Consider the following 12,231-nt stretch of genomic DNA (forward strand, 5'->3'; position numbering starts at 1 on the left):
ATTTCAAGTTCTGAATCATATGTCTGATCTTATCCTTGAATGTTAAGCAAGGTGATTCAGCTTACATTTTGATTGTTATGATAGAAATCTAGACATCAATTTAATAAACAACTATACAAAAAGACACTCTATGTTAACCCCTATATACATTTATAGTCAGACAGAATGACGACCTCGGAAAAAGAGATAAGAAAAATGTATACACTACACGTTTTATACAGTCTTCGTTTCTTTTCAGAAAGAATTCATCTCCATTAAATAACTCCCGCTCTTGAGCAAAGCCCTAACCACCTCCCCATGAGCTCCGCTCCCGAACGCCTCCAGCGCCAGCTCAGCATCGTCCTCCTCCGCCGCGTCGTCATCCTCGTCGGGCCTCACGACGACCAGCATGGGCCCCTCGAGGCGCGCCCCTCCACCGCCTCCCGCGATCTCCACCGTCCTCTCGTGTCGCATTGACATCCTAAGCGTGGGCACCGCCAGCGTCCCCGGCCCCTCGCCGTGCGATCCTGCCGCTGCCGCCGCCGCCTCCCTCAGCCCCAGCTCGTCCATCACCACCTCACCCTCCCCGTCCCTGTCCCTCACCGCCAGCCGCGCCAACCCCCGGTGTTCCCTCGCCACCTGGCTCGCCACGTAATGGTGCCTCGCCGACGCGCCCACCAGCGCGCTCACGATCCACGCCACCCGCTCCTTCAGCTCCTCCACGAAGCCGTCCTGCGCTTCCCCTGCACCGTGCCAGTGGCGGAACCCGAGTATGACGCAGCTCCTCAGTCTCTCCCCGAACACCGCCCTGTACTTGACCACCGTGCCCTTCTCGAGCCGCAGGTCGCCGGAGGGCAGCTCGATCTCCAGGTCCCGGATCCGGGCGAACCCGCGGAGGACCCGGGTGGGGTAGTTGGGCGGTACGGGGGCGGGGTGGGGGGAGAGGAAGTGGTGGACGGAGTTGAGGAGGTTGCGGAAGAAGGAGAGGAGGAGGGAGTCGGGGTCTGATTCGGGGAGGACCCGGTCGACGCGGAGGAGGAGGGCGTCGGCGTGGGGGACGAGGGCGTTGAAGCGACGGGAGACGGCGCGGCAGCAGGTGAGGGTCTTGACGTCGGAGACGGCGTTGAAGATGTCGATGATTATGGGGTCCGGTAAGAAGTCGAAGCAGTCCATTTCTTTTTTTTCTCTCTCGTGGGATTTGGTGCGTGAAACGATGGAGGTGTTGGGGAGAGAGGAGAGGTTCTTTGGACACGGAGAGAGAGAGAGACAAGGGTCCTTGCTTTATGGGGAAGAGATTTGACCGTTGACCCCGGGAAGGGAAAAAGGCCGGGGCCCACATAACCTTTTATTTTTTGGGTCAGAACACAGCTTTTTAAGTGAACGCCGGCTTTGGAAAAATCGAAGGGAGGTGAGAGCCATCATGATTTTCCTCCTTTCTAGACGTTTTTTTTGGGTCTCTCTTTTCTCTCTTTTTTTTTTCTTTTAAAAATTTTAAGGATTTTATTAACGACTACTTATGACATACTACCTTGTGACATATCGAGCAAACGCATGCAACATTTAAATAGATTGGTTCCACGTCATACATAACAATTGTGTTGGAAAGTGAATTATTTTGAATTGTATATAGTTGCACATATCTAGTGCTAATGTAAATCGAGCAAAGCGAAAAAAAAATGTTAATGTTTGTCCAACAAATTCGACTTGGGTATTATCGATAGGATCCGTCGATCACTTACCAACAAAATGCGTGTGTACTTGCACCGTTGGTCACGGCGAGTCGACAGACATGATTAATGTTAAGTGTCATTTGGATATCCGAATAATGTCGGGCTTTATTATATTAAAATGATACTAACAAACGGCTTGAAAATCAAGGGTCAACCTTCACTTCATACAAGAGGTTTGTTTGAATCAATTCAAAGGTCCTCCCTATGGAGCGACCAATCCTAAGCGATGATTAACCGGATTGCTTCATTAAGTCAAGTCCATGGGGGTTAACATAATTTCATGCCAAGCTCCCGAGTTCATAAATATGGCTTATTCAACTCGCGAAACGTAGGTTAAGTCATGACCGATCACCTTACGCGAAAAGTCGGGGCTTATTCTTCTGCCATTTAATTGTCGGGTTATATCGATTAGGTGAAGATACATACAACTTATGTCCCATTAGATCCGAATTCAGAAACTAACCCTTGGGCAAATGGTGGTATTTATGGGCACCTCATATTGGTCCAACAAGAAGATAAATCCAAGCTTATGATGAACACAGTGTAATCTCGAATTGATACCCGGACACGACATTTCCTCGTCCACTTTAGGTCGAGAGGACTTGTCACACCGTGACATCGTCCGCGTTCTGATAAAAACCCTAGTAAAAGGGGTCATTTCCCCATCTTTTCCTTCCCACATAGGTCTTGAATTTCTCTGAATCTATTAGGCTAGGAGGGACTAATTTCCCCGCAAAAGAACCCGAAGAACTTGGACAGGTCACCAGTTGGGATATCATAATAATATTGATTAATCGTCGTCAACAACGAGACCTAGCCAATCGCTGCCACTCTTGTTCAACAAGAAACCACAAGAATCAATTAAATCCGGCAGATATACTGGGGCATTTAAGTAGGGATAGCGACGTGGCAATCTTGGTTGACTAATTCGGCTCGAAACCAGATTTCACGCGGTCGAGTCGATCCATTGCTTTTGAACTTTCCTTGTATAACACGTACGAACACTTGTCAAACTAGTTATTTGGGAATATGAACGCAGTCAAGCATAGGAAAAATACTAAGAAAGTTATAAACCTATTGTATTGATATTAATCTTTTTGCATTTATATAAATTTAGTTCATCCGGGCAATTTAGGCCATAAATCACGCCGGTCGTTTTATATGGCACAACCGGCTCCAACGTGGGCATAATTTTATTATTTTTTCCTTTTCCTTTTCTTTTTTTGCCGTGGCAGGCGAGGCTGCTCTAGCCTAGATGAGGGTCAACCGCACTAGAGCTCGCTAGGGGGACCTTGCTGACGCTTGCCCTCACCAAGCGTGGCTTGGCAAAACCAATCCTTGCCCAGGCGAGGCTAGCCCTCACCAGCTAGCCACTAGCAGAAAGAATACGGGAGGAAAAACATTAAAAAAATATTACAAATGTCGACTTCAGCGTTAGCGGTGCCACGTAAAACAATCGTCGTCTACATTAGCGATTTATAGCCTAAATTGGCCGGATTGATTGAAATGGTACCAATACAAAAAATGTTTAGTTCTGAATTGGTACCAACGCAATTGATTTAGGAAATTTTTTGGTAATTTTCTCCAAATGAATGTGAGGGGAGCATGGAAGATGCAAGCGAATGATCCTTGACCTAATCCAGAAACTTCTGAGATGTTAATGAAGCGCAGCCTAAATCCGACTCTTCTTTGCTCATCGGCTCTTTAGATTATCTCTTGGGGAAGACCAGTTTGTGGAAAATGTTGCAGCACGTGTTGACTCTGTCCAACCCCGATTCATAGATTGTGCGTGCACTTTCGATTTTTGAGAGCTTCTGCTACTCCACGTCTAGAACATATTTGACTAGTGGCTAGTGGCTACCGACCTCTTATTTAATTTTTTATTCGGTTGTTTTGCATGTTGACTGCCGACCCTTAATATAAAAAATAAAAAAAAATCGATAGAGTAAAGATAAAAGGATTTTAACAAAGAAAGGAAAAGTGGGATTTGAATTACTTTAGAAAATGGTTCGAAATTGTTCGGGGATGGGCGGCATAAATTTGAGTCTAGAACTTTATTGGTTAAAGTGAATGAGTGGAATTCAATGGGAATAAGTAAGAGGAAATCAATTTTATGCCCAAGCCCAATCTCACTTAAGCCCATTTTCAGTTATGTCTACGGCTTGAGCCAACAAAAGGGGGAGGGGAGACAGAAAGAGAGAGGGGTTCGTTGCATGCATGCATTCGAGGCCTTGGCAAAATGGATTACCATTTATTAGCTCTCCGTAGGGATCCGAAATCTTTATTCAACTAATTTAGGGAATTTATTCAATTCAACTGTGAATTTAGAGTAGAGCAGGTATTAGTTTTTTGAGTCCAATCTAGGAGTTGTTTAGCTAAAAATCCATACAGTAATGAAAGTTTAAAGTGTTGTGGAGCCCTGGGATTTTATAGAAGTCAATTTGGAGTTACAGTTTGGTCGGGCGAATCATTGATATTCAAGTTATAGTTTGGTCGGGCGAATCATCGATATTCAAGTTCTGGTTTGATCGGGCGAATCATGGGTATTCACGAGCACTCTGTTGTTACCAGATTCTAATTGTTGTTTTTAGCGATGATTTTTCCTGCCTTCGGCCATTTTTTTTGGGTCAGCGAAACTTAGAATTTCTAAATACTTCAAAAGAGTTTATTCAATAGTAAGCTCGTTATAAAAAATAAAAAAAAAGAATCTTGGGGAGGGTTATAGAACGACTAAATTTAGTGCTTGAGCTGCCGCGCTACAGTGAACAACATTTTTATTGGCGTATGGGAGTTATCTTTGTCACCAAATAAGCTTAGTTTAGTCAAATCTTAGTTAGTTAAGATAGTTCTCTATTTGATGTTGATACTCATTTCTTGCTTAATTGATAGGAATTAGAGTTCGTCATCGCGAGATAGTGCTCATTGTTTGGTTTTGCAATTTCAGGCGAGCGGTGCTTATCTTTTCCTTCAATTTGTAAATCACAAATTCGAAGTATTAGAGATTAGATATGGTATGTGTTATGAAAGAGGCATCACATGGTTTGATATTTCTTTTAAAAGAAAAGTGGTGTTTAACAAAGTCGGGTTAGGCGTTTACGACCTTTTTTAATTATTTGATATGGCAAAGTATTTTTTAAAATATGGGCCGATTACTTGTGAAGGGGTTGAGAAATGTTTTACGAAAAAGAATAGTGATAGGTAACTGATTTATGGAGTAGGTTTATTAAACATATTCTGCTTGATGAATTAAATTGTGAAAATATATTTTGGTTAATGAACTTGAGTTTGAGATGGATTCTAGATTTTATTTATGAGTTATTGGAGGATTAGTTAGTGGCTTGACGCTCGTTGTCACTATGTTATGAACTCATTGAGGGATTGCGACTATACAAACTCTTTTTAGGTCGTCTTTGTAAGCCAAGCCCCCGGTTGATATATGTTGAGATCTAGCTAAGGGGGAATCTTGGTAAGCTTGTCACGGAGTATATATGATGCCATAGTTTGATATTGAGCATTGGATTGACCAATAGACTTGGCTATTGCTGTTTTGTTCTCTCTCTCTCTCTCTCTTGATGAAATGAGTACTTCTAATATATACATATACACATATATTTATACAAATATGGTTTTTTAGTAATATAACTCACTTTGAGTTATCACATTATTTAATAAATATGCATGGTGAATGCTCGATATGCCCGGAAGAGGTTTATCCTACTTTCTAGGTTTTTATTCCTCATATCATTCATCTTAAATATCTTTCAAGTCCTTCAGCTGGCGGCAACTAGGACGAGAGTGCTAACTGCTAGAAACTTTTGATAGTTGGACCTTTGGGTGTGAGTCGAGATAGATGTTTGTGTCTAATAATAGTTGCTGAGTTTTGCTGAGTTGAGAGACGTATACATGTTCTATTTTATGGATTTTAAAATCCCGATCTCGTAACTAGATCAATGTTTGATAAAATATATAGATGGAGACATATATTTTGATAATATGTTAATATTGGTTATGTTTAAGGCCGCATTCATATGGTAATAGGACGGCAGTGTCATTTCTCCCATGCTTATAGGAGTTAGGATGCGACATGTCGAGACGCTGTAACTATGCCGAATTAAAATGATGCTTCATGATACTTCATGCTTCAAAAGACAAACACCGAAAAAATATATATTAGTACGAGATTAGATCAGAGTAGTCTTCTTTTTAGGAAAATTTAGGAAATCTTCTAACTATCCTTCCTAATGGAAAATGTAGCTTGTCGACCAAAAAAGAAAAAAGGAAAATGTAGCTTTGATTTTTTATTTTTTATTATTTTTTCCTCCTCCTTTGACTGTCGCGTTAATGTAGGAGAAGCCATGAGATTGAGTTATTGTTCATACGTTTTGGCCTCTTGAAACACCCTCCAATTATAGGCTTCTTCACTTCAAGCCTCTCATTCAATCAAAAACCAAAGAGAGTACCCCTCCCACCTGGTTTCTCTCCAATCTCTAAAGTTTTCCATTCTTCCACCACCACCACCACCTCGCCGCCACCGCCGTCGCCGCCCGCCGTGCATACCTCCTTAGCCCCCAGTTCCAGCGACTTCTCCCTCCTCTCGCCAACCGCTCCCCATCTTCTCATGGAGGAGCGGGATCACCCTTCTTCCAGCACTGTAGCCATTAGCCACGAGCTGCCTGTGCCCGACCCCGACCCTGACCCCAACCCCGACCCCGACCCATTGAGGCCCAATGAGCCGCACGAAGTCTTCCCCATGGGCACTTACGTCGTCCAAGTGCCCAAGGACCAGGTTTACCGCGTTCCGCCGCCCGAAAATGCCCTGATCATCGAGCGCTACCGCACGCCCATTGCCAAAAGCAAGGGGCCATGGCGCTGCTGCTGCTGCTTGCGTCTGCTATTTATCTTCATTGCCGTCCTCACCGCTCTTGGGGTTCTCCTGAGCATTACCTCAACTATCATTAAGGCCAAGGACCCCGTTTTCTACATCGATCATTTCCTCATCAAGAATAAGTCGCGCTCTAGCCAAGGTAACGTCGGACATGAGTTCGATATAAGGACGAGGGCTAAGAACCCGAATGTCAGGAGCGCGATCTTGTACAAGGAAGGGGGAAAGAGTTCCCTTTCGTTCGAGAAAAAGGAAGTCGCGATCGGGAAATTTCCAACCTTTTATCAAAGCAAGAAGAGCACGACAACATCTCAGTTAGTCCTCCACGATTCTAGTAATGGATCATCAAAGGGGATCGACGAAAGAATGAAGGGCGCGAAATCGAAGCCGAATTTGTCGTTCGCGCTATCTATTAAAGTCCCAGCTAGGATGACGGTGGGATTGTTTAAGAAACAGGATGTGAACATTGTTGTTTCGTGCAACTTTGAGGTAGATACATTAGCCGAGGGAAGAACTCGTGTACATTCCCAACAATGTCGTACCGAACACTAGGGTTAACGAGGCTGTAGCTTGCTTGGAGATCAAGGTAGTTGTTCTCAACATTTGAATGAGGTTTTCAACATTCGAATGGTAATTGTAAATGCTTATGAAAGTTTTCAACACCCTATTCTTCAATACGTGCCTCGATCAGTCTTCGTCATTATTTCTAGCCGTACGTAAAAGTCTATGGATGCGAACTTTCGAGCATTCCGTTGTATCCTGTGTTAAATTAATAGCTTCCGCGACCCCTATTTGATCCGAGATGACCATTTGAAACAGTAACATGAGAAGTGAAATCGCGATACTCCCGGCATGTCCCTAGTTGCAAAAGGAGCAAGGTCGACGACTGTCATGAAACGACGATATTCCAAAGCTTAGGTCAGAGATGATTAAGAACAAGGCCTTCCCTTCGAGAAACTTATCCGCCCGAGCAGCCTCTTGATTTCCAATCATCCCGGGATCTTCTTCCCAAACCCGGGCCAGAAACCGCCCCGGCCCGACCCTCAATTTTATTTGAGGTTGTGGCCCGAAATCCCAGGCCCAAAAGAATCAGGTTGTTTCAGCTTTTGGGGTCCCCGGGTTCTTTTAGACTGCCTCGGTTAAGCAGTATTACACCGATTAACTAGGGCTTCTACTAATGACAGGATTACTTTGATTGAACTACATATGGATTGTGACGAGCATATACTATAATGTACCAAAATAATTTTGCGATAATGGCTTAGATTTGAGATAATTTCAGAATATAATTTCATAATCTCATATTAACGATTAGACAATAGATGATGACGTTATCCGCATGCCTAATTTTCAAACAAGAACACAGTAATCAGTTGATTTGGTTCCTTGTAATTGGGAACTGACTCCATTTTCGAGACCTTGAAATTCCTCAAACACTGAAAATGTCGATAAGTGGCCCATGATTCCTCAATTTGTCTCTTTTTTTTTTTTTGGGGGTCAGTTGTTGCTAATGTTCTATCTTCATGCAGTTCAAGGCAGTGTGCATGTGCCGAACATACTATGGACAAATAGAGTATATACAGCCGATTTAGAGGAGAATTTACACAAGCAATAATTTCTCTGTCTTTGTTATAGAATGGTAATTTTCCTTGTGATTAATGTAAGATACAAAAATTGATTAATTACCGTCCAAGATAACTTCTATCTTATTCAATGACATAGGATATCTGAACTTTCAATTTGATATTAATCCTCACAAATACATGCAAATCGTCTTGTTCACGTGCATTGAGCAAGGCTCCAACCACTAATGGCCGGCGTGAATGAAAAATATTGCAATTTAAACACGGCATCTGTTGTTTCCAAATAGAACAGTTCATCCTAGCTTCGATCAATTCGTGAAAGTTTATCTTGATGGAAATATAGGAAGGCTCTAATTCTTGATGAAGCTACATTGAGGATAAATTGTTAGCAACCAATCGATTCTTCCTTCTCACTAACACATTGTTCTTCTGCGCTCCCTCGGAGAAGAGCCCAGTCTCCATTGGTTTACACATGTTGGAGAGAATCAAATGATAAGCAACCAATTAGAGAACTGATATACAACAAAATGGCTCTGTCTGACCAACTTTCTGCTCCAAATTTCACGAATATTCAATACCCTAAGCTCGGCCCTCGAAGCAAGATAGATACATTTAGCTCTCTTTATCTATCTCTCTCTTTTTGTGCATCCATGCAGAAAACTTGCTAAAGAACCACGAACGTAACATAGAAGATTGCATTATACTTTCTGACAGCTAGGGTTTGGTGGCTGGGGCATGGATTCCAAAGTTTCATATCATGGTCAACTTCTCCTTTCATTTTCTAGTGTGGTTCATCTGGGGCAGGAGGTTATTTCATGCTGGAGAAATCGATGACATTGTGAGTGCTTCGAAGATCTAAGGTACATCTTAAATGTACTAATCAGCCACTATTGAGTTGATCAGACACCTGCCAACTAATTTGCTGGTGCTGTGGTTAGTGAGGGAATAGTTTGTTCTTTGGGAAGTGCCCCTCTTCCACCAACAATTGATGGGTTCTAGGGATTTTTTTTGTTTAATGCTTCAGTTTTGGGTGCACCAATGATGGACTTAGATATATAATAGGGTTTTGGCAATGGATATGCCAAAGGATATGGTTAAGCTTGACGATGTATAGCAAAATCTATGGGGAAATATTTAATCGGGCATTGAATCAAGTTCACGACTTCTTCACGAACAAATAAAGAAATAAAAATTTTCGAAAAGTGAGAGCACAAAATCGTCATTTTCTTTTGCAAAATTCACTCGTTACGGTTTAACCATTGTTTTGGCAAGCTATGGGAGGATTAATTTATAAAATCAAAGCCCCCATAATTTGACTTAATATCTTCATCTCCCGACTTAAGTTCTCGCCCGAATTAGACAGCGGCCACACAGTTTTGGCTGCATATCACCAGATCGTGAGTTTTTGCCCTCAGATTTCTCTAAGACTCCTCGTTTGACTCTTAATGTAATGTTCCACACGCGCAAGGGAGTACTGCAACAGATGTTAAAATCGCTTCCTCGTCGGCAAAAATTTTGCAGTAATAATATCCATTAGGTTGTTTTTTTTTTGTGGCAATTATTAATAAAGTGGGGGAGCTCTCTTTACACGTCTTCCCCAAGAGGTAGTATTGATATTTCATGGCCTGAGAAGATTGTCGCTTGTCCCCATTTAATATCAATGTCTTCTTCAAGTGAATCAATCACTTTGAGTGGAGTCCAACTCCTCTTCCAACCATGGCTTCTCCTTTTGACAAATAGTGGGGTTTCCCTTTCACACCACCTATCACTCTCGAAGGAAAAAAGAAGAGAAAACGAACGCATTAGACTACAAGAATTTCGTCCATTAGAGGACAGCTTTGAGATTCCTCGGTCTTATGAAGGTGGGGCTCTCCCCGAAATCCTAGCAGCCAATGGTTCGTGTCTGCTTTCCTCGTTTCTTGATGCGCAGATCGGCCTCGTTTCCACTGATTTAGGCTTTACATGGCATGTTAAAACCGATTTAGTGCTGATTCCTCTGCTAAACAAATGGTTAATCACCCAGTTGGCTGCCACGCTTGTTCAGTTGCGCTCCGCTTTCCGGTGTTTAAAACGAGAAAGTATTGCCACAATTATAACCGCTCTGCCCAATCTGGTTTAAGCTTTTCTTAATCGCTCCGTCCCCTTTTCATCTCTTTGTCTGAGACTAGGGTGAATCCATGACACAATGTGTGAAAGCTGGAAGCAACTCGCTGATGTCGGCCAGGAGTTGGGAAATTGTTTATGTCGGCAGCTTGGTACATCTGAAAGAGAGATTACTATGAGACAATTTACGTGCTTTCTAACTGATGATGATGCGGATGTCATTAGTAGTGCGTTCTTGGATCGATTGGACCGACAAAAATCCAATCGGAAGGCGAAACTTTGCTGCGGCTAGAACAGGCGGATTGGGTCGATAACGTCAGATTAAGCTCAAATTCGGTAGGCTGAAGCGAAACGGCATCCTGATCAATACTCACCGCCTTTGGCCGTGACTAACGATGAATTTTGGCTGTTCGGGAATGTCTAGATGGGTTTCCCTATTTTTTTTCGTATTTTTCGGGCTTAATTTTATTTTAGTGGCACTTTTGTAATTTTTCGTTTTTTGATATTTCAATTCCTAATTGGACTAGGGTTAGGATAACACCCTATAAAAGGTGTTTATCACGTTTTTTTGAAGGACATTATTAATAATATTCACAGAATTTTCGAGATTTCTCTCCTTTTAGCAATGATTTACTTGCGATCCTCGCTGAACGCTGCGTTAGATGATTCATCGAAGAGTCAAACTTGATAGCTTTGGGATTGTTGAGTAAACTAGATTCATAGTAATATGCTTTGATCTCGATCCAATTTTTTTTTTGAAAACCAAGAGGTGGAACATTTTTTTTTTTTTGGGTCCAAAAGAGGTGGAACTTTAGTTACAAGTTTTTTGGAATGATATCTCAAACCACGAAACTCAAATCAATCGTCCTTATAACCAATAGAGAAGGCAAAATGTAAATGTATTCAGATAGTATAAGTACATAAATAAACTGTTGAGAAGAACACCGCCTCTCTCTAAATTTGCCCTCATCGTTTCTCTCTCTACCCTTTCCAGATATTTCTCTCTTGGCCTAGATATTTTCTAGAATAATCTAGTCCTTCCTTCGTCCAAGCAGGTTGTAGTGCAATAATCACTGTTAAGGGATAATTTGCTTTGGAATCGTCTGCAAAGATGGGGGGGGAAGTCCGTACATGCACCTACTTTTAACATCCTAAAAATTGGAGTACTTGCTCCTTTGTGTTGTCTAGTAAGATGGGTCGCGTGTGGTGTGAGAATGTCTTGTTTGTGAGCGGTGTTGTGGGTCTCTTTCTTTTAATATGAATGTCGGTGTCCACTTACATTCACGTCAGTTTAATCCTAAATTTTTTTTATATTGAAATCATTTTAGTTCATTCTATCAATTTTAACTAAAAAATCATTGACGTCGATGCCGGTCGTCCCACGTGACATAGTGGGCATTGACTTTGACATTTTTTTTTACAATTTAAAAAATTTGATTTTTTCTTTATTTTTTTTCCTTTTTTTTTGGGCTAGCGAGGTTGCTATCGAGGGCCAGCAAGCCCTCGTCGGCCGCCGGCAAGGGCCGCCTCGCTTGCGACCATCGAGGCTACAATTGCCTACCCATAGACCATAGGCAATCTCGCTGCCACGGATGATGCCGTCTTATGTGGCACGATCGGCTCTGACATGGACAAAGTTTTAGATCTTTTATTATTTTTTTTCCTTCTCTTTTTTCTACGAAAAAAGGAAATAAGAAATAAAAATATTAAAAAGTTCCAAAAAAATGAAAATTTTATCCACGACAGTGCCGATCATACCACGTAAGATGGCCAACGTCTCTGTTGGTGATTTTCGGCTAAAATGAGCCGGATGAACTAAATTAGCACAAATATAAAAGGTTTAAGATTAAATTGATCCAAGTAAAAAGTTAAAGATAAATAATAAATTAGCATCAATGCAGTATGTTTAGGAATTTTTTTTTTTTTGGATATTTTCCCGTATTTATGTTGCTAC

General features: G+C 42.0%; 2 protein-coding genes across 2 annotated transcripts; one reads left to right on the forward strand and one right to left on the reverse strand.

Moving 5' to 3' along the window:
• Positions 1 to 231: 231 nt before the first annotated feature.
• Positions 232 to 1,206, reverse strand: LOC115749008 (F-box protein AUF1-like). Its single transcript, XM_030685695.2, has one exon. The coding sequence runs from the start codon at positions 1,150 to 1,152 to the stop codon at positions 235 to 237; it is 918 nt and encodes a 305-aa protein (XP_030541555.1). The 5' UTR covers positions 1,153 to 1,206; the 3' UTR covers positions 232 to 234.
• Positions 1,207 to 5,793: 4,587 nt separating this feature from the next.
• LOC125313897 (NDR1/HIN1-like protein 13) lies at positions 5,794 to 7,165 on the forward strand. The gene is made up of 2 exons (XM_048274979.1): positions 5,794 to 5,806; positions 6,122 to 7,165. Exons 1-2 carry the CDS (start codon positions 5,794 to 5,796, stop codon positions 7,141 to 7,143), a joined length of 1,035 nt encoding a protein of 344 aa, XP_048130936.1. The 3' UTR covers positions 7,144 to 7,165.
• The last annotated feature ends 5,066 nt before the right edge of the window (positions 7,166 to 12,231 follow it).

The sequence above is a fragment of the Rhodamnia argentea genome, chromosome 2 (genome assembly GCF_020921035.1).
Source record: "Rhodamnia argentea isolate NSW1041297 chromosome 2, ASM2092103v1, whole genome shotgun sequence".
Taxonomy (NCBI): Eukaryota; Viridiplantae; Streptophyta; class Magnoliopsida; order Myrtales; family Myrtaceae; genus Rhodamnia; species Rhodamnia argentea.